This window comes from Gamsiella multidivaricata, assembly GCF_025024155.1.
Source record: "Gamsiella multidivaricata strain RSA 2152 chromosome Unknown BC939scaffold_18, whole genome shotgun sequence".
NCBI lineage: Eukaryota > Fungi > Mortierellomycota > Mortierellomycetes > Mortierellales > Mortierellaceae > Gamsiella > Gamsiella multidivaricata.
In genome coordinates, this window is record NW_026251726.1 from 445,122 (window position 1) to 472,342 (window position 27,221).

At 48.9% G+C, this 27,221-nt stretch overlaps 8 protein-coding genes across 8 annotated transcripts; 5 read left to right on the forward strand and 3 right to left on the reverse strand.

Annotated features, from left to right (window-relative positions):
* Nucleotides 1-23: 23 nt before the first annotated feature.
* On the reverse strand, nt 24-1,234 carry BC939DRAFT_91572 (uncharacterized protein). Its single transcript, XM_051561994.1, has 4 exons — nt 1,062-1,234; nt 894-955; nt 777-814; nt 24-693 (listed from the first exon to the last, which is right to left on the reverse strand). Exons 1-4 carry the CDS (start codon nt 1,150-1,152, stop codon nt 306-308), a joined length of 579 nt encoding a protein of 192 aa, XP_051414361.1. The 5' UTR covers nt 1,153-1,234; the 3' UTR covers nt 24-305.
* A 42-nt stretch (nt 1,235-1,276) lies between these two features.
* On the forward strand, nt 1,277-3,517 carry BC939DRAFT_409033 (autophagy protein Apg5-domain-containing protein). The gene is made up of 6 exons (XM_051552897.1): nt 1,277-1,812; nt 1,912-2,045; nt 2,238-2,421; nt 2,565-2,652; nt 2,764-2,904; nt 3,000-3,517. The coding sequence occupies exons 1-6, from the start codon at nt 1,627-1,629 to the stop codon at nt 3,191-3,193; spliced, it is 927 nt and encodes a 308-aa protein (XP_051414362.1). The 5' UTR covers nt 1,277-1,626; the 3' UTR covers nt 3,194-3,517.
* Nucleotides 3,518-4,954: 1,437 nt separating this feature from the next.
* Nucleotides 4,955-6,942, reverse strand: BC939DRAFT_501354 (uncharacterized protein; the record flags this gene model as incomplete). Its single annotated transcript, XM_051560154.1, has 6 exons — nt 4,955-5,218; nt 5,311-5,431; nt 5,535-5,762; nt 5,869-6,002; nt 6,113-6,162; nt 6,267-6,942. 6 exons carry the CDS (start codon nt 6,940-6,942, stop codon nt 4,955-4,957), a joined length of 1,473 nt encoding a protein of 490 aa, XP_051414363.1.
* A 702-nt stretch (nt 6,943-7,644) lies between these two features.
* BC939DRAFT_501355 (uncharacterized protein) lies at nt 7,645-10,937 on the forward strand (the record flags this gene model as incomplete). Its single annotated transcript, XM_051560155.1, has 3 exons — nt 7,645-8,572; nt 9,008-9,498; nt 9,612-10,937. 3 exons carry the CDS (start codon nt 7,645-7,647, stop codon nt 10,935-10,937), a joined length of 2,745 nt encoding a protein of 914 aa, XP_051414364.1.
* A 1,338-nt stretch (nt 10,938-12,275) lies between these two features.
* Nucleotides 12,276-13,895, forward strand: BC939DRAFT_445488 (NADH:flavin oxidoreductase/NADH oxidase). Its single transcript, XM_051554812.1, has one exon. It carries the CDS (start codon nt 12,602-12,604, stop codon nt 13,835-13,837), a length of 1,236 nt encoding a protein of 411 aa, XP_051414365.1. The 5' UTR covers nt 12,276-12,601; the 3' UTR covers nt 13,838-13,895.
* Nucleotides 13,896-14,526: 631 nt separating this feature from the next.
* BC939DRAFT_445489 (uncharacterized protein) lies at nt 14,527-16,976 on the forward strand. The gene has a single exon (XM_051554813.1). The coding sequence runs from the start codon at nt 14,733-14,735 to the stop codon at nt 16,773-16,775; it is 2,043 nt and encodes a 680-aa protein (XP_051414366.1). The 5' UTR covers nt 14,527-14,732; the 3' UTR covers nt 16,776-16,976.
* A 1-nt stretch (nt 16,977) lies between these two features.
* On the reverse strand, nt 16,978-17,691 carry BC939DRAFT_445490 (uncharacterized protein). The gene is made up of 3 exons (XM_051554814.1): nt 17,491-17,691; nt 17,258-17,322; nt 16,978-17,170 (listed from the first exon to the last, which is right to left on the reverse strand). The coding sequence occupies exons 1-3, from the start codon at nt 17,532-17,534 to the stop codon at nt 17,004-17,006; spliced, it is 276 nt and encodes a 91-aa protein (XP_051414367.1). The 5' UTR covers nt 17,535-17,691; the 3' UTR covers nt 16,978-17,003.
* A 226-nt stretch (nt 17,692-17,917) lies between these two features.
* BC939DRAFT_527271 (uncharacterized protein) lies at nt 17,918-27,124 on the forward strand (the record flags this gene model as incomplete). Its single annotated transcript, XM_051561410.1, has 18 exons — nt 17,918-19,030; nt 19,145-19,262; nt 19,363-19,541; nt 19,618-19,999; nt 20,096-20,215; nt 20,312-20,497; nt 20,594-20,877; nt 20,984-21,123; nt 21,227-21,530; nt 21,616-22,153; nt 22,284-23,027; nt 23,114-23,394; nt 23,516-23,736; nt 23,871-24,316; nt 24,416-24,577; nt 24,675-24,846; nt 24,935-25,591; nt 25,677-27,124. Exons 1-18 carry the CDS (start codon nt 17,946-17,948, stop codon nt 27,122-27,124), a joined length of 7,467 nt encoding a protein of 2,488 aa, XP_051414368.1. The 5' UTR covers nt 17,918-17,945.
* Between the last annotated feature and the right edge of the window lie 97 nt (nt 27,125-27,221).

Sequence of the window (27,221 nt, forward strand, 5' to 3'; positions counted from 1 at the left end):
TGCCCTGAGAATAATCTTTCTTCAGAAAAGGAGTGAAGTGCGGCAGGAGAAATGTGTGGCAAGCAAGAAGGGAGTCAAGCTGGATGTAGCTCTTGCTGTGAACAGTGGCAGAAACAGGGAGCGTAGGAAAGAAGAAGAGAAGAAGAAAGAGAAGAAAGAGAAGCTAAGAGGGGATGGTGGCTCGAAGTTGATGATGGAGAAGGACAAAATAGGTTTGGTTTCCTTCACAGGCCTATTATGCACATTAAGGGCTGTGACTGTCCATTAGCATCAACGGATACCAAGCAATTGCAATTTTGACGCTCCTAAGCACTCTTCAGCTTGTACTGGCTCTTTTCAAGCTGGAGAAAATCTTCCTCAGGATCCTTCATCACCCACAGGCTAGCCAAATCCACAACTTGAAGCAGCAACGGCATTAACCACCATACCAGCTCGAACGAAAACTCTGCCCTCCCAAACATCAGCGCTATTGGTGTGAGCGAAACAAATGTCCAGACCGCCAGACTGTCTCGTGCTATCAGAGACACGTCTCTGATAATAAAGATGCCAATGCCGAACGAGATCAGCGAGAATAACGTAGCAGTCGCGGGCGAAATGCTTTGAAATGCAGCTGAGGGGTTTTCATGGTCCGGGGAGGGATGTCCAGCTAATGATGCTCTCCTATACCAAGTATATGTTGTAAAGGCAAGATGTCTATGCGAATATATTGATAAGGATCAGATTAGGCACTTGATACGCCATTAACCATGGCCAGTGTGTCAAAAACGAATCCCTACATCACAACTTCCGTGACCGAAAATGCCTGCAGGACAATCTAGTGAACAGAGAATCCAGTTTTTAAAACTACTTCGAACGCTTATATGATCGACCTAGAGTTGACCAATACGACTTGCCTTGAACATGTCGTTTGCCCTTTCATTTGATATCCGTAGTGATTCGATAAGCTGTTCCTGTTCTAGCAGCAAAATATATCCCCGCCAGCATCGTCGAAAGTATAGAGCATATTTTTAGCTCTTGTAGGTAACTGATGTGTTCTGGCTGCAGGGGCAAGGGCGCCTCACCTTCCTCGGGCAGGAACTCGGGCGCGTCCGACATATCCGGTCCCCGAAAGAGCGCTTTTGTGTGGTTTGTTCTTTGCTTGAGTTGGTCCATGTCGATGAGATTGAGGGTTGAAGAGCAGGGATGAGATTTGGGAAAGAAAAGATAGTTAGTTGTGTTATAAAAAGAAGAGTTGGTTGCACGGTGCCCTTCTTTCTGGTGGCGATGGTGGCTGTGAATGCTTTTTGCGGTCTCTAACCTTGCGCCTTGCACCTCGCACTTTGACCTCAAACTCACACAACGCCATCCTTCTCTTCGCGACCTTTTCTGCATCGCTTTCCAAGTGGCTATCCCCTTCCATCAACGCGTCTGTGCCTGAACACTCTTGTGCTCCTTCTTTCTCTCTTTTTCGCTCCTCGACATCGATTTGTCGACATTTCACCTTTTTTGTCACCTCTTATTCTCCATCTGTTTGCACGCGTCTCGTTGCATACAGCACTTTCTCATTCACCTCAGGGACACCAAGCCGAGTCTAAATCTACAACAATCGTCGACAGAGATCTTCACCTATATCTCGACACCCGCTTCATGCCTCCACAACCCGACAAAGGAAAAACGCCAGCAGCAGCCGCAGCCACCTCAACTACGACTACAACACCAGCACCCCACAATCCGATTGCAAAGGTCATCTGGGATGGATCCATACCCATCCAGTTCACCTGGGATAAGGCTGAGGCAGCGGCAGTAGGGTCCAATGCAGTCGAGTCTTTCTTTGTAAGTCCTTTGTCTTTATTCTTTTTTTTTTTATGCGAAGGCACAGTAACAAGAGTCTCTGCGTAGTAAACCAATGGGCCACTAACTTTCTTTTTATAGTATGAGGCATCAAGGTGCTCCTACTTTTCACTCTTAACAAGCCATGTCAGGAAGCACTTCGTGGACATGGCCTTGCACTTTATTGGGGACGACGCTGAAGTGTGGTACGACTATGAAGGGACACCTTTGAAATGGTAAAGAAAACAGCTCTTGTTGCTCACGCCCTCGTTGATTGTCACAACAAAAAACCTCCACGTTACGCTTGCATTGCTCTTGCCTGTATGTGTTTTTGCTTGTCCTTTCACCAAGCTCTCATCTAAAAGCAGTTCCGTTTTAACCTTTGACGACCTCGTTCACTCTGTCTTGAAACTCGGAGTGTATAATAGGCACTATCCAATTGGACTTTTGTACGATATTCACGGACTCCAGGCATCATCAGGCCGAGGCATGAATGGATCATTGTTGCCTTGGAAGATCACGGTTCATTTCCAAAACTTTCCAGCAGACAAACTAATCAAGAGCCAGGCCGTCGACAGCTGTCAGGACTATTTCATGTCCATGATCAAGGAGGTATGCATTTAACCTTAAAAGCATACCTGTACCATGACTTGCAGCTGGACAGATGGGACGGGACAGTTGCAAGGGAATGCATCCCTTTTCCCGCGTGATATACTGGGTTTGCTGATTATTATTGCTATTTTTTGTTTGAATAGGCCGACTACTTGCGCAACGGGTCAACGAAAAAGGTCATGAACATGTCAAAGTCGGACCAGACGCAGCTGTGGGATGGACTTTGGTCGAGTATGTCTTCAATGCTCGCGTTCAGATTTATGCTGAATGCGAAGTTATCAATATCAAACCGCTAATTACTAATCTCTCTCTCGCCCATTTGGCATCTTCCTTGTTCTATAGATAATTACGACCGGTTCTGGGGGATGAACCACAAGTTGATGTTAAACGACGGCGTCATGGCAAGGAGTCTGCCTATCAGGATATATCTGCCCGAAAACTGCCCTGTCATGCAGGATCCCGTATCGCCGGTAGACGAGAATAGTAAGGCGCTCATGACTGCATGTTGAAGAATGGCGGAAATTGAAAAAAGGCGCGGTGTTGACGCTCTTCTTATTTCTCATTTTGAACTGACGCAGGTCAACCTAGAACCCTGCGGCAGGTCCTTCACCACTCCTTACCAGATCTCTTTCCGCTTGTGGAAACGGGGCCACCTGTAGCAGCAGCAATGATTCATGGAATTACACCTAGCTTAGACACAAGTGCCATCTGGGTCTCACAAAATATGTCGTACCCAGACAACTTTTTGCATCTGGTCATTATCATAAAATGAAGCAACGGCTTTCCAGCACGTATAACGCATGTTGCTGAACAAATAAAGAGTAAACCGTAATGAGAAACTTGTCATAAAAATGTCGCGGCGAATAGGCATTTGTAACATTGCACAGCAATTTGAGGCACAGGCAGATGGGTTCGGAACAAGAATCAAAGGAATTAAACATGCGGATTCTAACCTCTCGTACTATCATCGCTGGCTTGGAGTTTACGGTATCCATAGAGTCCGAAGAAGTTCACCCTTGTTTTTCAAGACGCGGCTACAAGCGCCTCCCTTGAGTTTGAATTCCGGAAATAAGCTCTCGGTGATTGCTCAAAAAACGTCTATGGGGCCGATCTCGGCAATACGCGCATGTCTAGGCGCTAACTTCGACTATGAAAAATTAGCATACGCCTTGTTCATAACATAGAAGTATTCCACATCACTCATTTCCTGATCTTTTTTGTCCATCCTGAGCCATACATTATTACATAAAAGGATTCGTAACTAGTATTCCTTCATAAGATATAGGCTACACTGTCCAGAGTGGATATGATATTGAATGCGCATCCACTTTTATAATGTGCTAAGTCCAGCCTGAGCTGGCACTATGCCATTTGAGACAGAAGCATGATGACCAAGCCGGGTGACGATTCTTTGAGCGGACACAGACCTGCGACCGAAGTAATTCTCTCGTAGCCAACTCGACTGACTCTAATAGTGACAACCCTTGCACTGACTATTTACACTTGGCCTTTTTCTTTTCTCTTTCCAGGTGTGGTGTGGTAATGCTGGCTCGTATGCAAAGAATAGGATAGGCCGCGATCTATGTAGTTCAGAGGAGGAAAAAGAAAATGGTTTGTTTGGATCATAGACCGAAGCTTGGGTAGCAATGAGTTCCCCGCCATCTTTTAGACATCGGTCTAGCCATGACCCTGGGATCCACCGTCTGTCTGACATCCAATCCTGTCCATCTTCAGATCCTCAGATATGAATCTGTCAACTGTTTCTGCTTCTCCGTTATCTCATAAACCTCCTCGCCAGACAGAGAACTTTCGTTAGATATCCACTCTGGATCTGTAAGACTCTCATTCTCCATGTTTCTCCTCGGAGCGAGATTAAGATCCCGCAAAGGAGCCTTGGCCATGTCCCTTTCTCTTACAATTCTCTCCCAGTGAACCTGCATTCCTCCATCGATCATCCGGTCCTTGCGCATTAGTCCACATCGGCTGCCGTTAATATTGTATATGAAGATTACTGGAGTGGGTTTAACACGGTATAAAATAAAAAGAAAGCAAAGTGTCAAGAACGAAAGTTCGACTAATTGAATCTCTGGGAGACAAAAGTTGCATATAGCATTTGCCGCAGATAAAAAGACGTATGGTATGGTTCGCTGTAGGGCAGATAGCAGCCATGGCTCCCCCTTCCTCTCTTCCACTCCGCTTCTATTGTAAAGAATCCTCTGACAGAGCCGTCCCTACACATCTACCGCCGTCCTTGCCTTGTTAATCTTGTTCAACTCCCACGTCTTATCTTGACCCTCCAATCCATCTTCTCAATCTCTTTCACATGCTCTGCGCGCTTCTCTGCAAATTTTCTCGTCTGTTACCTCTGTTTCTTTGCGCCCCGGTACTTTGGTGAAGCACAAATCCTGATTCATCTCAGTCAGGTAGCTTTTTTGCCGATTTTTTTTGTAGAGATTTATAGTGTATGCAAGAGCAGAGCAAAAAAAAAACGATTCTAGTATCCGAGATAGCTGGATAGATTGCTTCGCGCCCTTCACAGAATCAGCTCCAGATCGTCATCCTCCTCATCGGCGACCGACAGCAGCCGCTCTCCATCGTTTTCTTCGTAATCCGGCGCCTTTTCTCCGATCGTGAAGATGCTTGATCCCATGCCTGGACGAGCGTTCATTGCTCGGACTCGCTCACAGAACGCATCAAAGTCCGGCCGATCTCTGCAGTAGAAGGCGAGCAACATTGATGGGTCGATTGCGTTGATGTCGATCTTGCGAATAGTCTCACAGTGATACGTTGCAAAGTCCTACATAAAGCGACGTTTGATCAGCGCTGTAACTAGAATGCACGGCGCACAAAACTGCCTCATGCAAAAGGCAGTGCCTGAAGCAAAATTACCTCTGCCGTATATGCGCTCAAATCCTTGGCTTCGACCATGCAACGTGAATGATGGGGATCAAGGTAAAACAAATCGTCTCCTTGATGTCCAACAAAGTAATAGGATGATGAAGGACGACCGCTGAACGTCAGCAAGAAAAAAAAATCCAAAAAGAGTAATGTGTTAGTATGAAAATTCACATAAAACCATCAGATATCAAGTGCAACATGCTCGTTTGACATACCCGGCGATGCCAAGCGTCTGAGGAATCTCAAATGTTGTCTTGATGGCGTCGTTATAGATAGGGTTCAGTTTGTCGATGCCCAGACGAATCGTCACCAAGATCAGCAGGCTGCCAAACATTCCTGTTTTCTTATCTTTAGCAGCCTCATTCACTTGGTCTTTATACACAACACCGTCTGTAGTGACATAAACATTGAGACCGCTCTGCGGAAAGTTGTGAACAAGGGCCCTAGACGAAAGATTAAAGTAGGTTGTAATGAAGATGTCAGCATGCGATCTAGGACGCGCTTAGGAAATTGACAAAAATAAAATCTTTGTTCGTGTATGCGACTTACTTGGTGACCTGGCTTGTCGTCGAAGGTCCGAACCATTCCCCAATGTTCTTTCCCAGCTGCTTTCCGAGGAGTGCAATGCGGTGAACAGAAAACGGAGATTTGGCATTCATGTCATCTAGGAACCAAGCCAAAATCTAATAAAGACAGAACGTTCCCGTGTAAGTCGTAATTAATCTTTTTTTTCTTTCTCCCCCTCTCTGTCTCTCCCTCTGGTTGTCATTATGCTGGGATCTACATGTCGTACCCGAACGTATACATCCCATGTGGGGTCCCCAGGAACAGGCCGGTTCCAACCTAAGAGATGTCAGGTTGATAACCAAATATTGATTTAGCATTGACTGTGCATAGTGAAACTCCAGTTTGCTGAACACGCCACACTAACATAGTCCTTGACTTACCTCGGCCCATAAATTGGATCGCCAAGGCGTTCGCTAAGAGTCCTTGTCCGGATCGGAGCATGCATCCCCAGCCAACGTCCGTCGTGAAACTGCTGGGTTTGATCGGCGAGTAACTGTGCCGGTATGTGCACCAGATCAATCCATTGGTAAAGTCCCTTTGGAAATCCGCCCACTGTGTTGGAGAAGGCGGGTAGAGCTTGCCCATCAAGTAAATAGGTCCGTTGTTGACATTTGATGGGGGGGCTGCACATGTTGAAGACCGGTTGGCTATTGGGTCGTTTGCTTCATGGACAACCCTTACTGCTGAATCCGTCTCTGACGTCTCGAGCCGGTGTTCCTTGATAGGAGCGGGTACAGGCTTGCTAGTAGTGGCGGTAGTGGCGATAATGGTGTTGTCTGAAGAGTCGGTAGATACTCCTGCTACTGGCGACGCGATATCGGCCGACATCCACGCATTCCACATATTGACGACGTTTCTCTTTGTCTGTGATAGAGTCGATCCTGCCGCAGTGATATGTCGCTCCAGTTCGGCAGTCATTCCAATGCTTGGCACGGTGTTCAAATCGTCCTTGGGGCCAGAAGCAGACACAGGAGGTGTAGCTACCACCGATTTGTCCTTTGTGGATGCAGGAGTGCTGGTGCCATTGAGTGCAGTGGGTGTAGTATGTTGGTCCATGGCGTTTAGTCCTTAAGGTGGAAATGAGAACCAAGGTTCTAGTCACCGCACGAAGGAATCGACAAGGAGAGGAGAAGGATATTTAGGGCTCAAGCGCAGAGGCACAGCAAGAATACAGTAGTAGAGATAGGGGGGACAGAGCGAGAGAGACAGCTGAAGTGATGTGCAAGTGAGAATGGGAGGAGAAAGAATGTTGAGGAAACGAGGTGAAGTGAGGTGAAGCAAAGAAAGTGAAGCTTAGGATGGCTGTGGAGAGAAGGAACGAAAGATAGACAAAAGTGACTGAGTATAGGACAATGTGGTTTTGGTTGGGTGGATTGGCAATGAGAATGACACAATGCAATGCTGTGTTTACTTTCATGTCCCTCATAGCACGGAGGCAGGGGTACCGGATGGGACCCCACTGGTAACCAGGACCCATTGGAGTTATTGCTTTGGTGTAGGCTGAAACCCTCTACATTTGGAAATAACCTTATCACGCGCCCGTCTGCTGTGAAAATAAACCTCTGTAAAATGTAATAACGCATTCGAGCCCCTTATTTTCTTCATCCCCGTTTAACAGCAGATCGCACTTCTTTCCCTTCTCGCTTCATCAACAAAAACACGCCCTCATATTCATCAATATCTTCATCTCCTTACAACGCGAGATAAAAAGTATCCATTTTATTCATTTCATCATCTGCAGATCCGTAATCTGCAATCATGGCTGATTCTACCGACAACAACGTCGACGCCGTCGTCGCCCCTAGTGATCCAGCGCCTCTTTCCACTGAGGCCACGAATAACCAGGTTGCCGATATTCAGGCTCCAACCAGCCCAGATGACCAGGCAGTGCCGCCAGTACCAGCAGTACCAGCACCAGCACCAGCATCATCACCACCAGCGCCTGTGGACAACGCTAAAGAGATTGAACAGGAGCAGATCATTTCTCTCACCACCATACCCACGCCATCCGATGACGCCACAGAGAAGCAGGACAAACAATCATCAGAAGTAGAGGCCATCCAGCTCGAAGAACAAGATGCGAGCCAGACCATTGCATCAGCTATGGAAACGGGACACTCTGCTCCTGTCCCAGAGAACGCTCCTGATGTTACTCCAGAAGTGATCTTGGATTCACCTGCCACTGTTACTGCCGATCCCTACACAGAGCAGGATGGGGCCTACGAAGATACGGAGCTCGTTTCAGACGTCCCTGTGCCCTCTAACGACGCGATCAATCCTGATGAATCCATGGCGGATGAGGACCAGAGCGGAGGAGATGCTGCAGAAGGCCAAATGGATGATTCTCAGGCTAAGGCTGCCTCAACCACACCCACGTCAAACAAGGCTCAGGGCTCGAATAACAGCAGCAACAACAGCCAGCAGCAGCAGCACCACCACCACAACAGGCATCATCATCGTGGTAGGGGTGGTTACTTTAATAACCGCAACAACCACAGCGTGAACTTTCAGAATAACAACAACCATAACAGTAGCCGACCCTTCAACCAGCGACCTTTCAACAACCACAGCAACCACCAAGGCTTTAACAATAATAACAATAACGGCTACAACAACAATTTCAATAACAATAACAACAACAACCATCCCGGAGGACCAGGGCCCATGCGAAGGGGCGGATACCGAGGTAATGGTTATTCACCAATATTCGTTTCTACTTTTTTTTTTTCTTGAATTCATACGACCCATACAACCATTTTATCACCTTTATCGCATACAACAAGGTGCTATTCGTTTTGATTGGAGATTGAACCATACACAAAACACAGATCTCTTTTCTGGCCTTAAATCCTTCCCCCATCATCAAAACGCGTCATTGTATGCTATGCACACATCGACAGAGCACACATGACAGATGCCGGTATAGTGGCTCCTGCTACCACGGGCTATGTACTGGTCTGCGTTGGCACCCTCCCGCGTTTGCTGATCTAGTCAATATGTTGACAAAGGCAGCAGATACTTTTCATGACCACATACACGCATATCGACGACAGCCCCTTTCATTAATTCCTTCCCCTATACCCCTCATTAACCCAACTTTTGGTCTTTTAAACCTCCTTAGGCGTGCAAGATCAAAGACCCTACCGCCGTGAGGAGTCCTATCGAGGCGGTCGACAGCCGGACCACTTTCAGCAGCGCCCACGAGATAACTTCAACAACAATAGCCATAACCCCAACCACCACCATAGCAGCGGTCCCTACGGTGGTCCCAATCAGTACCAGCAGCAGCAGCCTCAACAACAGGCGCCATACCAACAGCGCCATCCACAGCAGTCGCAGCAGCAGCAACACCATCACCACCACCAGCAGCAACAATTTCCAAACGGCTCTCCCATGGCTCACAATCAGAACAGATTCCAGCAGGGGCCTGACCACAACGACCGACAGCGTCAGCAGCGGATGCCTCGGGGGCCACCACCGCCATCCGCTCAGGACGTTGGCATGGCGTCTCCGATGCAGAACAGTGGCCCTCCTCCTGTAGGAGGCAGACCCCCCAAAACGGGCTCTATCAAATCGATCTTTGATTATGCCAAGGGGATGCAATGGGATCGGGTAAGAATACTAGACTTTTTTTTTTCTTTGTGAGCTGCCGTAAAGCACACTATTGATTGCCTCGGCCGCTTCTAACAACTTTGTGTTTATTGTTTTCATAATACAACCATTAGACCAACCAACCTCCACCAAGCGCGCCCGCAGCAAACGGTGCCCAAGATCCCGCCTACTTTCCTAACGCCAATGGGGCTGCAGCGCCAGTTGGAGCTGCGTACAACGTGCCCTTTGGTCAGGCTGGAGCACAAACAGGAACTCATGCTGCTACCCCTTATGGCCAGCCAGCTCCCAGTGCTGCTCATGGTTACGGCCAGCAAGCGCCAGCACAACAATACGATCCATATGTGGCACAGCCACCGGCGGCTAACACTGCAGCATCAGCCCCATATCAGCATGAGTGGTACTCAAATGCACCGAACGCAGCACAGGGTGTTGCAGCTGGACCAGCACGTGGAGCAAACGGCCGAGATTGGCAAAACAATGCTGAACAGACTACACCTTACAAACGCCCTGCAAACGCCGGTCGCGGCGGTAGAGGCGGGGGCAGAGGGGGCTTCGGAGGAGCAGGTAGAGGTGGTCAGCAGCACAATGCACCTGGATTCAACAGCCATGCCGCACATAACGCCAGCGCCAGCAACAGTGCTAGTAGTGTCAACAGCATACCGCTTAACCAAAACAACAACTCGGCGAGCTATGGCAATGCCAACGGATACAATGCGCGCCAACCCCCATTGCCCGCTCAGCCACCCCCACCAGTTCTTCAGCAGCAACACCAGCAGCAACAGCAACAGCAGCAGCAACAACAACAACAACAACAACAACAACAACAACAACAACAACAACAACAACAACAACAACAACAGGCCTATTCTCAGGCGTACACCCAAGCATACGGCTACCCTGCTGCTGCAACTGTTTACCAACCTACAGCGGCTGCGTACCAAGCGCAGGCGCAAACACAGACCGCTGCCTATCAGACTCCTGCTGCAGGATACCAAGCCGCCGCTGCAGCCTACCCTGGAGCCGCTGCCGCTGCCAACGGATACCAGGCTGTCGCTGCCAACGGATACCAGGCTGCCCCCACAGGATATCCTGCTGCTGGAGCGACGACTGCATACCAGGCTGCTGCTGCTGCCTATCCCACAGGGGCTGCTGCTACTGCCTATCCCGCGGGGGCTGCTGCTACTACGTATCCCACAGGAGCTGCTGGATATCAGGCCGCAGCTGCGGGGTATCAGAACGTCCTTTCCGCAGCCGCATACCCCGCTGCAGCATCGGGCTATCAAGCTGCAGCAGCCTATCCAACTGCCGCAGGAGCATATCCAGCTGCTGCTGCTTCCGGGTACCAAGCCGCGGCCTATCAGACACAGGCATCAGCCTACCAAGCGCCCGTAGCCACTGGTTATCAGGCCTCCGCAACAGCTTATCCCCCGTACCGGTAAAGCAGGAAAGAGTCATTGTTGTGTTCCCCCCCCACTTGCTTCTCATCGATCATCATCCCACCCTCACGTTGATAACCACCCTGGTGTCAACATCTGTGCTTTTTCGTTTCCTCCCAGTTTTTGCTCGTATTCTCGTATTTCTCTTTCTCCTCATTTCCCCTACTTCCCTTGTCCTTTGCCTTCTGCACCTTATGCTTGACATGTTTCTTTCGCTGGCTTCAACCGCAATCATCATTCACGGCTCGCTGTTCGTCAACACGCCCTCCCCTCCTCCCCCTCCCCTCCTCTTTCATCCGGCTTGTCTTTCAACCCCTGTATCCGACGTTGTTCAAAATCACCACGGATTCTTGCGCGGCTTCGCAAACGCATGCTGGAATACGGGCGCCTATGTACTTACTGCTACAACTGCAACTACTGCTGTCAAGCCTTAAGCCATTTCCAGATAATTGCTCGTTGAGTGAGAGTTATCTCTAATTCTGATCCTGGTCATGATCCAGAACCTGATTCACCTTTCCACAATTCCCTTCAGTATCGGATTCAGGTCTAAGAGCATATGTTATGCAGACAGTTATATACTATGGCATTTATTGAACTCGAACCCACTCTCCCCACTTGACCCCACATCCCATTGCCCCTCATGGCTGCTCGCACCCCCATATCCTACCCATGCTGCCCTACTCCCTCCCTCCAACTGCGTTTTTGAAGCCCTCTGTTGTACCATAAAGAAATATTTTATCTCAGTGATCATTGACATGCGTCTATTTGGAAAGAGATATTCTTCGGTGTTCTTCTGGTGATGGTCCTCGCAACAACACAACAACGGCTGGACCTCGTCCCGTCAAAGCGTCCTGATACGAGCAAAGGTGTGATTGTGTTACTGGAAAAGTTGGTGGCAAATGGTCTGCCTTTTTTTTTTTTTTTCCTTGCTGTGCTTACTTTGTACAAACATACACACACAATGCCTTCTCCAGAACATTATCCTGTAAAACCGCTGGCCATTGCTGCACTTTTTACCTCTGTTTCAATTTCTCCTTCGCTCTCGATCTCTTGATCTCTCACTTGGTTGCCGACTGCTGCGGTACCTATGGTCATTATCTTTTCTTTTTTTTTTTGTGGGTGATTTGGGTATCTTGATGCACCTAAATGAGACTTCAGTGAACTCATTGGTACAACTATGAAAAAAAAAAAGCCGTGAAGCGGAGACTGTGCAACATGTATGACAGCACACATACCATTAAATAAATAACAATAAAATCGCAGTGGAGAAAAATATAATGCTCAATGCTTGAGAAGAGGACATTGATGGATATGTACGTGCATGTGGCCCTGGGAAGGATCCCTCTCGCCATCGGCCTCTCACGTCGCGTGCTTGAGGTTTGCATCGTTTACTATGAATATGCAGTCCTGACCCGCGCAATCGCGCAGAATAAACTTGTACCTGTGAAGGGCCTTTGCATCATTTGTAATATTTCTCGATTGTTCCCGCACTGGATATCAAATACGAACACCGGGCTCCATCATTTTTCCCCTCCGTCTTCCATCTCTTTACCCACGCTATTTTGTTATAGCCAACCTGTTTTCAGATTTCCACCTCTTTCCACTCTCTCCACTCTCTTTTATCTTTTATCCATTGGACACCGCTACCTTTTATTCTATCTCCTACAATGCCTGCTGCAAACGATTCGACTACTGCTTCAGAAGTGAATGAAAAGGACACTAGGGTACAGTTCCCTCAAGAAGGCTACTTTATCGAGCAACCGATCGCCCCTGGCTCGTACCTTGGACCCATCAATGCCTCACTGCCCGATGCCGACAAGGTTCCCCTGCTCTTCCAGCCGTTTAAGGTCAAGGATCTGACGATCGCCAACAGGGTAGTGGTGGCACCGATGTGCATGTTCTCTTCCTTGGACGGATTCTTTACGGACTACCATCTTGTCCACCTGGGATCATTTGCGACACTTGGAGCAGGACTGATCCTGGCCGAGGCAACGGCTGTCCTTCCTGAGGGACGGATCTCGCCATCAGACACTGGACTCTGGAGGGACGAACAGATCGCGGGGTTGAAGCGGATTGCCAACTTTGTGCACAAGCAGGGATCGAAGTTGGGAATCCAGCTCGCTCATGCCGGTCGTAAGGCTTCGGTGAAGGCCTATTACGCTGACTTGCCAGAGTCGGCCTACTGGAAAGACAATGTGGTCGCTCCTAGCGGAGGAGCTGAATTCCAGTGGGATGACAAGCACCATGTGCCACGGGAGCTGTCGGTCGAGGAGATTCACAGGACGATCAAGGCATTCGGAGCGGCAGCGGTGCGGGCGGCCAAGGCTGGTGTGGACACAGTCGAGATCCATGCTGCGCATGGGTATCTAATTCACCAGTTCCTGTCGCCGGTGAGCAACAACCGGACGGATCAGTATGGAGGGTCGCTCGAGAACCGAGCGCGGTTCTTGCTCGAGATCGTGCGTGAAGTCCGGGCGAACTTTCCGCCATCGAAGCCTGTGTTTTTGAGGGTGTCGGCAACGGATTATGTGGAGCATTTAGATGGGCCGTCGTGGGAAATTGAGCAGACGGTACAGATTGCGAAATGGGTCAAGGAAGCTGGGGTGGATGTGTTCCATGTGTCGTCGGGAGGGAACACGGCTAAGCAGGAAGTGAAGTATGCGCCTGGATACCAGGTACCCTTTGCAGAGCGCGTGAAGCAGGCGGTGCCGGGGTTGGATGTGGTGGCTGTTGGAGTGATTACGGGGGGTAAGCAGGCGAACGAGGTTCTGGAGGAGGAGAAGGCGGACCTTGTGGCGGTGGGTCGCGGGTTCTTGAGGCACCCTAATTTTGTGATGAATGCTGCAGAGGAGTTGAATGTGAAGGTCAAGTACTCGCAGCAGTATGAGCGTGGCAGAATGTGAAGCAAGTGTGTTAGCTCCAATAGATAAAGGACCAAGCTGGCAATGATGTGTACATGCCATGTTCCTATATTCCTGTGCCCTTATGCTCCTATGTCCCCATGTAACGTATGTTCCTGAGAGCAAAAAAAAAAAAAAAAGAAGAGAGAAGGAAGAGCTTTTTCAATTGAGGTATATGATAGCGCACATGCCTCCGTATTATGGACAAGAGAATGAAGCGAATACCAAGAGGACCGAGCGAGACCGAGACCTAGACGCAGACCGAGACCGAGACCCTCGTGGGTGCTGTTGGCGTTCAGGTTCCTGATGAAAGCCGAGAAAGAAGGGGAGAGACGGCTTCGCCCAGGGAGGAGTCCTGGTATTAGGGGCGGGATGGATGCGGCCATGGGCAAGCAATAATGTACCTTTGGACATGAGGACTTGGACAAAGGTCCGCAACGGCATGCCACCAACTTGATTTTTTTTCCATTATTGGGAGGAAGAGCAAAAATAGCGAAACTCAATTGTTTCCAATGCAGTCATGGAAGACTTCCTTCGCTTCCTTCACTTCTTCCCCATCTCTTCTTTTTTCCTCTCTCTCTTTCTCTCTTTCTCTTTCTTTCTCTAATCCCTTTTCATTCCTCATTCCTCGCTCTCGCTCCCATTCTCCCTTCGCTTCCTTAATCCACAGTCTCATCCTTCTCTTTCGCTTTCTTTCTCGCTTTCTCGCTTTCTCGCTTTCTCGCTTTCTCGCTTTCTCGCTTTCTCGCTTTCTCGCTTTCTCTCTTTCTCTCTCTCTCCCTCAATCTCTTCGACAGGCCTACGTCAGTACAAAAAACCCTGTCTTCCTTCTTCTTGCCTTTTGCTGAATAGAACTTTTCGCTCATTGCCTGCCCTCCTAATCCAAGAACCACCCAACATGGACACGGAGCACTCAAACAAGCCGCCACCACTGCCCTCAAAGCTGCGTTGGAGACCCTATGCCAACGGCAGTAGCAAGAAGAACAGCAAAAAGAGGGAGGAAGCCCGTCTCTCCAAAACTCATCCCCAGGGACCCAACCCCAAAGCAACCGCCCACAAGATAAAGGGCCCGCACCAGTACTACACCGGCAGGATCAACACCGCCCCCGTTGGCATCAAACTCCAGTGGGAAGAGGCAGAGACCATCGAATCTATGAGCCATGGCGGACACCCACACGACCACCACAACCCACAACTCTCGCGGGACTCTTCCCCGAGCGCCGACTCAGTCTTCTCCTCCTCCTCCTCCAAGACAAGAAGCACCGGCAACAACCCCACCTTAGCAAGCGACTCCAATTCCAACACCAGTAACAACCCGTTCGCGAATGCCATGCAGCGCGCCATGGCCTCCCTTCCTTCGCCCCCTCCACAAAAACTGCAATACACCAGGCTGGACCTGGTTGGGGGACAATCTGACCTGACCCAATACAGGGCCTCGATCTCAGGACTGACCACCAACGGTATCATCCAGAACGGCATGCCTATTAATGGACTAGCATCCAACAATGCCTATCAGGTCGCGTTGAATGCGTTGCTCCTGAGCCAGAGTCAGAACGCCAAGACCAACCAAAATTTTCACACGTCAGCCCTTATTGCAACCAACAGTTCAAATATCAACACCAATGCACCTCTGGCAAACACCAACAACGCCGCCGCTACCGCCCCAGTTGCTCCCTCTCCCGCCGCAGCCTCCGCTCTTCTGGGCTCCTCAAACATCAACGCGTTTCTTTCTGACCCCAACCGTGTGTTATCGAACGAGGAGTTACTCGGCGTCGCCAGTATCGACGAATTGTTATCAACGTGCGGATACCAAGGCAACAATAGCAATGTCATCCGCAACCAGTCGGCTCAGATGCTGGCTTCGCCCGCCAACACGGATCAATCGTACCAGGCTTCGCCCATGAATGGATTGGTTGACTTTAACAACCTTGGAAATGTCTCGCGAGCAGCCTCTCCAGTCGCGGGATCGTTCTCACCAATGGCCTTGAACAGTAATGCTTTTGAGGCTCTTCTGGCACAGCCTATGATACCTCAACAGCCATCTCAGCAACAACAGCAACATGCAATGGGCACGCCTCACGGACTCGTGAATAACAATGCCCCGGTAACAAACGACCCGTATAGCAATCTTATGCAGGACCTTTCGTCTCCTTTCGGATATCTTTCATCGAGTACAGGTTCAACTTCGATCAGTATGCCTACCGCATGGCCATCACTCTTCCCTTCAGACGACCAGAACGGAGTTTTGAACTCGTCAACAACCACAGTGACAGCCGTACCCCAATATCAGCCCAAGCCTGCACCTCAACGAAGCGAAATTGCAACACAAACGGACGGACCATACGAGCCCCCTCTATCGCCAATGTCTGCACAGGCTTCGTCTGCGGGATCACAGCAAAGCTCGCCCTTTTCGGCCTTGGGTCTGACGTCGGAAGAACAATTGGATCCAGACTGGCTCAATTTCTTGGACGAGGCATCGCCACTGTTCAACGAAGTTGATATGCCCTCGCCACCTGCGTCTGACAATGAGTTTATGGCTAATAGGTTTATGACAGACCCAGTGCCTAGCGCTAAGACTACTCAAAGAGACCGGACCATGTGGAACTGGGCCGAAGACCTGCTCAAGCCTAAGCCCATGACTCCAACTGGCAACCGCGGTTTCCCGATGTCGACTCCGACAATGACTAGCATTCCCAACGGCACAATGGGAAACAGTGGTGGACTCATCAAAACGTTACAAGGAACAAATCAGACAAAGACGAAGGACATGGGCAGGGAGGACGCAAGGAAGAAGGCAGAGGAGGATAGCAAGAAGTCCAACAAGTCTGGTCATCTTATGGACAGCAAGGAATCTGTGGAGATCATCGAGCCAAAGATGGAGGGTTTTGGACGACTGATAGCCATTATGAAGGCGCTTTGGATTGGAGGCGAAAGCAAGTAGTACCTTCACTTTTCTGGTTCACACTTTTTTGTTTATATAGACAGGTCTTCCTTTTCTTTGTGCGCTGTAGTCTGTCTTTTTCGTCTCATCCTTCTCTTGTCATCCTGTACATATCCCCTGCTTGTCCTTCCCATTTTAACGAAACAGTATTTAATGACAGCAACGATATATCATGAATTATACCACACTATTGAAAGCTCATTCCATTGCTTCAATGAATGGATGTCTTTAATATGAATGAGATGTTGACGAGCTGGATCCTGCAGATGGATCTTGCGACTGCTGTTGTAGCCGCTCCTTTTCTAAATCCTTCTCGTACTGTGCAAAGAGGTCGTCGCTTGTAACGGGGGTTTGATTCCTGGACATTGGCCCATGGACGCCTTCTTCCAGCACCACTAGATAAAAGCAGAACCGTACCAAGCAAATGTTAATACACGCTGTGAGATAAATACCGGGCAATTGATGGTGAAGTCAGCACTTACGGCGCTTGTAGAGGATGTAGGAAGTAGAGACGAATACAGGGAGAGCAATGATGATAGTCAGTAGTCTACAGAGGAGGAAACAGAGTTGAAGGGTGGGTCGAGGAAGAGATGACGATCCGATGCTTGATTAGTTCATCCATGGTTGTTGTTGATTCACACGGGACAGTCGCGTCGACGAATGAGTTTGACCACCATGTCCCCATAGTCTGTGTCCCCGAGTTGGCGGCCCTTACCTCTGTCCCTGAGGGTTCAATTTGTTCGGCAAGAAGAACGGCATGGTTGTCCTGATGGTATCCTGTGGAGTCGTTTAAGTCTTCTTCCAACCCAGAACGGTTTTTTTTTTGAATAGTCTGTCAAGATAGTTTCAAATGACTGTCACGTCCAGCCAGCCAGAGGGCCTAAGGTGTGCACAGCCACACGGATGTAGACGTGCTTGGCAGTTAAGCAGACTCGCGTGATCGTTTTTTTTTTTTTGGAGGCGCAAGTTTTTTTCCTTTCGACATTTATGCAGCGGAATACGAGGGCGGGCTAAGCAAATAGTTTTACTTTCCTAAAAAAAGATATAAAAAGGGCCCTCATCCATCCTCCCTCTCATTTTCAATTTTTTTTTTTTTTTCCCACCTTGTACCCCCATCCTCCGTACTCTTACCGCATACTACTTTTTTTTTTTTTCTTTTTACAGCGCTCAATGAAACCCATCATGTCTCTCTTTGGGCAAGCACGACCAATGGCCGCCGGTATCGACCCGCAATGTCTGGAAGAGTACGCCCTCAACCCCGAGGCGCGTCGTGACCTCGTCCAGAGCTACAACCCAGGCACAGCTGAATACTATCTCCTCAGATTGCGCCTGCTCTCTCAGGAACTGCAGGACCCGTCATCTCCCATCACGCTCGAGAAAATTGAGGAGGCAACCAATCTGCTGAGTCAAGCAGAAGTGCTCGATGATTATCCAAAGACGCCCGAACTGAAGCAATTCCGATCGCAGCTCGCATTACTAGCATACTCGGTCAAGCCAGAGTTGCTGCTTGAGCAGCTCAAGTTCAACCCTGACTCTGTGACGCACTTGAACAGCATTAATCCTGCTGAGAATGAGGAACAGGAAGGGGGATCGGGATCTGCAGTGGGAGGGAACCCACAGGGTCTTTGCGACTTGTTACCGACCGTATTGGACAACTCCGCGATCGAGGCCAGCGTCCTTCTAGATCGACTTTTGGATGAACTAACCACTTTCTCATCATCGACGTGTGTCCCCTATCTGGCGTGGCCTCATGTACTATCCCATCCCAAAGCAGAAAACCTGCTGCTGCAAGTGATGCCTATCGATAATTTACGGAAGCTATTCGCGATGATGGAGGTGACGTGTTCCCCTCAAAGCCTTACTATCGTTGGTCAGACCGACGTGAGTCGAGTCGACGAGCTGGTGGTCAAGGTGCTCTTGCGGTTGTACCAGGAAAGGAAGTTGGATTTCACGCACGAAGTACGACAGTTCAAGTTTTTAACCAGTGCACAGCTGGAGATGATCAAGACCCAGGTCCCCAGTGTGATGATGAATGAAGGATTTGTGGGCCTGCTCGAGAAACGCATCCTGCCACGCGTGTTTGCGGACTCGGAGGAAAGCCGTCAGGGCGCGGTGTATGGAGAGTGGTTGGCGAGGATGGTTGAATTTGTGGACACGCTGGCACCAAAGTTCAATCGGTACAAGATGGCAGTCTACTTGATGAGCTTGGAATTTGATCTTGCAAAAGGAGTCATGGACAAGGACAAGTTCATGGGGTAAGAACCTGGGCCTCGTATAAGCACTGTTGTATCAATGGGTTGCTTATGCGTTTGTAATCCGAAGAGTGTAGGCTAACATCCAATGTTTTCATTGGTTAACTTGTATCATAGATATATCCGTATTCCTCGCAACCACAACAGTTACAACAACGAAATGGTGAAATGGGCTACCAAGGAAAATCAGCTTGTCGACACAAACAACAGCCGACGCTTGGAGTTCTGGTCAAGCGTAAGTATTCTTCCCTTTCTTTATTTTTTTTCTCTTTTTTTTCCGATTTCGACTGGGTCATACTAATATCAAAATTGGTTATTTGTTCTCTATTTCTTAGCGAGTTCAACCTGTGACAAAGGCGCGCGATGAGGAGGTCGTGAAGGAACATCTCTCGTATTTCATGCGTCAGGAAAAGTCCACTGCAGATTATGAGTCCTTTTTTGAGGTCAACTCCTTCCTGTATCCTCTGCTGGCCAGGGTCATGCTGACTTCTGGAGACCAAGATATTGCAAAATGGTAAAAAAAAAACTTAATTGATTCGTAATGTTCTTATATTCCAAGTTGGGTAGCGTTAACATTTACTGCTTTGTAGGTCGAGCATGCTGCCATTTTACGATGACCTCTCCAAGCTGACGGAACAAACCATCATTGAGTTTGCACCAAACAACCCTGAGACATTTCTACCCTCCGAGCCTGTTGTATTCAGACTTAAAGTCAAGAATGCCAAGCGTATCTTGGTGCGCGTATTCGAGGTCAAGACATTGGAATACTTGCAGCAGTATGAAGGACCAGTAGGTCAAGCCCTGAATCTCGATGGGTTGACGCCGAACTGGGAGCACACTTTGACATCGGATTATCCTTCCCTCGAGATCCACGACCTGACAATTAAACTACCGGAGCTCGCAGACCGTAGAGGCTCGTTTGTCATGGATGTCATCAGCAATGGCGGAAACAGTACCGCCTATTTCACCAAGGTAAGACTACTCGACTCTGTGTAAGTTTGATTGATATTATACCAGCGTTCGCTGTATTTACGGACATTCTTCTGTGTATTATTGCCATTGCTACAGGGAAATCTTGATTACATTGAGAGACAGAGCGTTGCTGGGCATATTCTCACTATCATTGACGAGAACATGAAAAAAGTCACTGAAAATGTTAGTATTTGGCTCAATGGAATTTATTACCAGGTAAGAAGAATAAATATTAAGGTCGAGTTGCCCAATTCGGTGTTTTTCCTGGGGCTGTGTGGCACTGACTACTGATATACTACGTGCAATTGATAGACGAACGAGGATGGAGACATCGTCATTCCATACCGTAAACCTTCGACGGACGCGGGAAAGGACATTTACATCACGCACAATGACTTTACAAACCGCCGCCCTTTCGTTCATCACGCAGAGTCCTATAGTATGACACTCTCCTATTATGTTGACCAAGAGTCTCTCTTGGCTGGATCTATTGCCAAGGTAAAGATATGTACAAGTATACTTGACAGATTTTTTTGATGTATAATTTCGACCGCGAGTGACTAATGCTTTTGCATATCAATTTTACAATTGAAGATCCTGCTGAAGCCCATTGTCAAGATCAACAGTGTCGATGTGATCTGTCCAGTGGACTTGCTGGAGCAAGTTTCGCTGGAAGTAGTGTTGAGTGACACCAATGGCATCGATAGCATCACCACGGTACCTGAATTCAAAGTCCATGACGCCGACTGGTCAGAGTACAAATTCCAGGTCCCGGAGAACCTCAGTCTGGTGAAATTAGCACTGTCAGCCAAGATCAAAGTCCTCTCCACAGGCGAGTTCGAGGACTTGTCTGACAGCAAGGACTTTTCTATCGAAGAGTAAAAATATTTTGAGCAATTGCAGGTTATTTGGAAGACCAGTTAGTGATATTCAAGGCGAACAATGTACTCATTTCCTACCTCACTCTTGTGGCCAATATTGTAGAAACTGCGCAGATCAAGTGGTGACCGTCCAGCTGAAGAATCAGAAGCAGGATGTGCAGATCGATGGAGAGATCTTAACAGTGCTCAGGAAGACAGACCATGGCAATAAAGGCTACGAGATCCTCGTCATGGGCAAGAATGGTAGAGAACAATGACGGCTGTGTAGGAATGAACAAAGACCATGTTGCAACTTGAAGCACTCACTCACAGCAAATTATTTATTTCTTGTTGATTGCTACTACAGGTGAGAAGAGACCCAACATTCCCTTGGAGTTCGAGTTTAATCATCCGATTTGGCCGAACCCGCTCGACATATATCTTCGCTCGGATGCAGATGGTATTATCCTTTTAGGTGATCTGCAGGAGATTACCAGCTTCGACTGCAAAACCAGTGATGTCTCCTGGGATCTCCAGTTTCAAGTGAAATACCCGGATGTCATTCATGGTATCGCTGGCGAGCCAGTGCGCGTGCCATGTAGCCGAACGAGCGCATTTTACATCCGCTCAGTGTCACTCTTTAGGTGTTCCATGGGTACTTGGACAGATCAGTAAGCAACTCTTGTCATTACTATATACCTTCCCTTCTCACCCGAGGAACGTGTGTGAATTAATGCCCTGCAATAACTTAATTAGGTGTTATCTGGAGGATGCTACGAATAAGATCAAGCTGTCGGATGGAATGCTCACTGTCTCAGACTTGACCACGGGCTACTACACCCTGCGGATCGGAGATGTATCCATTGATCTGGTTATCTCAAACCCAAAGACCTCTCAGCACATAACGGGCATCCTGGAGAAGTTCCATATCGAATCCAATCCTATGCTGGAGATCTTGGACAGCGCCAAATACCCTCTCTTCTTGTCGCCGACCACCGTCGACAACAGTGATCAACTTCCGAAAATCAATATCAGGGTTCATAATTGGACTCCAGAAACGAGGGTTTGTGTTATCGCCTCAAAGTTCGTACCCAACAAACCCATGATCGAAAATATGGCCGTCGTGGAGTTCGAACGCCTTTGGAGCAAGGAGCAAGCGGAGCGAACTTCAACGACCTATCGAACAGGCAGGATTCTAGGCGAGGAATACCAGTACATCCTGAACAGGAAGGCTCAGTCAAAACATTGGGCTGGAAACCTTTTGACTAAGCCGAGTGTCTTGTTGACCCCTTGGGTAAGGCCACGCCTTTTAGAAAAAGAGAAAAAGAAAAAGAAAAAGAAAAAAAAGTGCTGCTGCAGCGTCAATGCCAATGAAATGCTAACGCTTAGCAACCATTCTTGATACCGCCTTGAATACCTACCAGAGCATTGGAGATACCACAGCAGCGGAGCAAGAAATGGCGGATCAAAATCTCGCCAACGTGAGGGGGAAATCTACTGCGTTTGGGAACTCATCCTATCGTGGACGAGGCCTAGGTAAGGGAGGTGCTCGCCGCATGCGCTCGTTCTTGCCGCATGGAGCACCTCAGCTGATCAGCTTCCTGGCCAACCCTAGCGCGGTACTGGCAAATCTAATCCCGGACCCAAGCACTAGTGTCGTGACGGTTCCGTATACCGAAATCAAGGAGGGAAGCTTTCTGCAGATTCTCGTTACGGATGGTGCTCAGGCTGTACAGGATTTCTTTGTGGTTCAAGACTTGGTAAAGACTCCGATACAAAAGCGGGATCTGCGATTCAGGAGTCCTTTGGATCACACCAAGCACTACATTGGTGAGAGGACCGGTATCAATCTGGACCCCAAGCTCAGCAGCGCTGGTGCCGCCTCAACGGAGCCCCATTGTATCACCTTGGCATCTAGTGGGAGCTCTTCATCGGCAGTACGTGTGATCAACTCTGTGGGCCAGGTATATGATCTGATGATGACACTCTTGGAAACGGAACAAAACAAACAGAACCTGAGAAAGTTCGGGTTTATTGTGGATTGGCACCGGTTCTCGAAGGCAGTCAAGGATGAAAAGTATTCAAAATGGAATTGTCATGAGCTCAACTTATTCTTGTACAAGAAGGACAAGCCCTACTTCGATGAAGTCGTCGCTCCCTTCATTAAGGTACGAACGCTCAGTCTCGCTCGTTAATACAGTTCTTTTTTTCAGTGGTGATTTTATACTAATTGTTGCTTCCCTCTTTACTCTAGAACAAATTGGTGAAGTCATTTATGGACGATTACCTGATCGGAGCATCGTTGGAGAAGTATACCGCGTTGAAAGAGTTTGACTTTCTGTCGTGTTTGGAAAAGTGCCTGCTAGCCCATCGCATCCCTCGACTCAAGCACTCGGTCGCGCAATGGATTCGAAGCAGAGTGCACAACACCAAAGTGGCCAGTGATGTAAAGCTGTTCAGGACCGTCATGAACTCCGGAGCCATCGAGGAATTGAAGCCTTCCTCGCCTGACTTGCGGAAGGAGAAGGAAGTAGAGTAAGTTTTTTTTTTTTTTTACTAATATTCAGTGATCTTCATGATACTGCTCCCTCGCTACTTGGTTGCTTAAAAATAACTCTCTTTGCTCTTTTCTTGCTACTAATGATATATCTTGCAGCCTCATGGGTTCAAGGTCTGAAGGAGGTGGAGGCGATGCTGGTTCAGACAAGGGGGCTGAAGACTTTGAGATGGTTGAAAGTGCCCCTTTAGGGGCCAGTGTGATGAACGCTCAACGTTCAACAGTAGCCACTGCAAGTCTCTTTGGAGCGCCGGCTGGATCAGCGCCAGGTGGTGGCGGTTTTGGCGGTTTTGGCGGTTTTGGTACTCAAGCTGCTCCAGGTATGGGAGGGAGGACTTTGGTTTAGGTCCGGCTATCACTGCTTTATGCGACTCGGCACCTTCCAATACCAGTTTAGTTGATGGTGCAGCTGCATCTAATACCAGTCTGTTTGGCTCAACTTTCAATCTAATAGGTTCAAGTTCAATTTTTGGCTTTCAAGCTCCACCCGCCCCTCAGGCTCTAGCTGCGCCCATGACTAGCGCACTATTCTGTGCCGCATCAGCACCTCCTCCACCTCTACACGATGGTGTATCGTATTCTCCTACCTCGCCGTCGTACTCACCTACCTCACCGCCGTACATACCCGTATCTCCATCAGCACCTGTGTTTGGAGGCGCAGGAGCAGCGGCTCAGAGCCAGTCCAACTCTGGAAACCCTGCACACCACTCGTTGAGAATTCAGGCCGAACAAAAGCTACAAAGCCAGTTCAAGCCCGTGGATTTGACAAAAGAGATGGCCGAGACCTATTACTGGGGACGTCAGGATAAGAGTGGGACTAGCAGCAGCACGGATGTAAATGCGTTCTGGTTGGACTTTGTCGAATGGGATGAGTCCTCTGGAGGGTCGTTCCTGTCGCAGGTAACGTCGAAATACCGTGTCCCGTTGAGACTTTTGTAAAATATGGCTATGGCTCACTAACACGCTGTATTCTTTGTGTCCTTCGTACCATCTCCGTAGAACTTTGTGGTCAATACACAGACGTTTACATCCGCGATGGCAACAATTGCCCTACTGGGCGTGACCTTCAAGCCTAAGGAGGCAATTGTGAAGCGCAGTGTTGATCACAGTCTGACGGTCTCTTCGCTCTCGCCTGCGATTGTGTTCCATTCGTCCACCAAGGTATGTGTTATCCTTATAATGTTCTCCACGTTGAACTTTTTGGTTATCTTGATGCTTTATTCCTAACTGCATTCAACACTGTGACAAAACGCTTTAGGAGCTGAGCGAGACGCTTATTACCGGATCGGTCCTAATCACGCAGCAATACTTTGGAATACTGGACCAGAAGGAGTACGACTCGAAATTGATGACCAATGTGAGGAAATATATCCAGCCTAGCACTGAGATGAGGCCGCTGATATCTTATGGGGCTCATGTCGTTCTGATGAGTAAGTGTCGCAATTTCTGCTCATATGTCTCAACCAGCTCGCCAAGGACTACCTCTCCTTACAATTTTATTTTCCGTAAACTCTGTAGACGCAACACCAAGCCCTATGAAGCTGCATGTTGAAGTCCAGCTGCCCTATGGAGCGATCTCTATCCACAGCCCTCTGGAGTCTGGCCAGGACATTCAGCTGGAAGCGCACCGGACCTTCCAGTACGAGTATAGCTTTTATTTCCCCGAAGAGGGTGATTTTCCGCATTACCCGGCTCACGTCTCGAACTATGAGGACATTGTTGCATTTGCTTCACCGTCGGTCCTCAAGGTTCGCACAGCTAACACCGGTCAGTCCAAGGAAACGGTCGACACCACCACTTGGAACTATGTCCTCACTCGGGGCAGTCAAGAGGATGTGCTTTCTAAACTGGCGATTGATCCCTTGGACGGTATGCGGGTTGAACAGTTAATCCCGCGGTTGTATCGCGACAAGACATTCTTGAGACGCGTTACTGGCGTGCTAAGGGATCGACACGAATACAATGACCGCATTTGGAGCGTGAGTTTGGTCCTGAAGGGTGATGAGGCGTACCAGCTGCAGCTGGTGAGGGAGTACGTGGCGAATCAAGAGATTACGCAAAAAGTCGGGTACTGGTTTACGTCGGCTTTGTTGACACGTAGACCGGAGAGCCACTACGAGTCTGTAAAGGACGCGTTCCATTACCTAGAGTACTTCCCACTTATCAATGCGCGAGGTAAGGAGCTAGTGCTATGATAAATGCAAGGATATCCTGACCTTTTAAGGGTGCACTTGATAACTAACGGTATCTTTTGAAACAGCACACAAGGCGACAAAGAAGACGACCATTCTTAATGGCCGATTCAAGGCCCAGTACGAGAGGTTCTTGACCCTGTTGAGTCAAAAACCTTATCAAGACGTGGATGATCTCCTTATCCTCATCGTCTACCTTCTGGCCCAGGATCGAATTCTCGAGGCCAAGACCCATTTTGTCAAGTTATCGGCCTTGGTTACCGAGGGCAATCTCGAGAACGAGCTGGAAGGCCAACATAATTTCCAGCAGATCCAATACGACTATCTCCGAGCATATCTCAGTCTGTGCGTCGAAGTCGAGGTGGATACTGACACGACCGGTGCGGACCTTGATCTAGAAGGAATCCAGGTCATTGTGGACAAGTATCAGGACTACCCAGTTCAGCGATGGAACCGATTGTTCAAGGAAATGAAGATTTACGTGGATGAGATTTTGCGAGCCTCGATGGACACCCCGGCTTCTGCTGAAGATGATGACACTGTGATGGTAAGCGCGACCCAGGAGGCTTCTTTGATCTCTACCGGCGATGACACTGAGAAGACCGTGCCTGTTACTGTCGAGTTCAAGATTGGATCTAACAGTCAAGTCGTAATCCATCATCGTGGAGTCGGAGAGGTCATGGTCGAGTACTACGTGATTGATGCGGAGACGATGTTCTCGGCCTCGCCTCTGACGTTCAGCGATCAAGGCCAGAGCGAGACCAACTTTGCGGCGAACAAGTCTCAGGCTGCAGGAGCGTCTTCTTCTTCTGGTAGTGGTTGGAGAACGAATGGAGTGATGCAGGCACGGCTTCAGAACCTACAGCATAACACCCCTTTTACAACTCAGTTCCGACCGTCGCCACCTTCATCGTCGTCTGCGGATTCGACAAGTTATCGACTTGTGAAGCCCAATGGAGTCGACAAGCATACGGTGGAGCGTGCGGTTTCGGATGTCGGAGTGTTGAGGGTTCCGATTTTGGACAAATATGTGAACACGAACGTGATGATCTCGGTGACGACTGTGCCTCCGGCGGCGACGAAGACCTGGAAGGCATACTACTCGCAGACGATTTCGGTACAGGTGCAGGAGCTTTCTGGCACGATTAGGGTAGTGACGAAGTCTGCGGCCGAGAAGGAGGAGGAGTTGAGCGAGGAAGAGGAGGGAGAGGGAAACGTTCGTCGGGCGAAGCGCGTTAGGCACAACAAGAACCGCCGTAGGGGTGAAGCGATCCGTGGTGGATATGTGAAAGTTTACGCGGAGATGAAGAATGGGCCGAGGGATACGGTGTTCTGGAAGGATGGGTACACTGATCTAGTGGGCCGATTCGATTATGCGACGGTGTCGACGGGTGCGAGTACGGGTGCTAAAAGCGATAAGGATGGTGGGTTGGCGGGTGTGAAGCGGTTTGTGCTGTTTGTGGACGGTGGTAAGGAGGGATGCGTGGTCAAGACAGTGCCTGTACCATCTGCTTGAGAACAGAACAAGGGATGAATGAATGGGTTGGCCAATAAAAACCAAGTCGAGAGAATGGTGGCAACATCTTTTAATCTAACTTAGTGGCGTGCTTTCT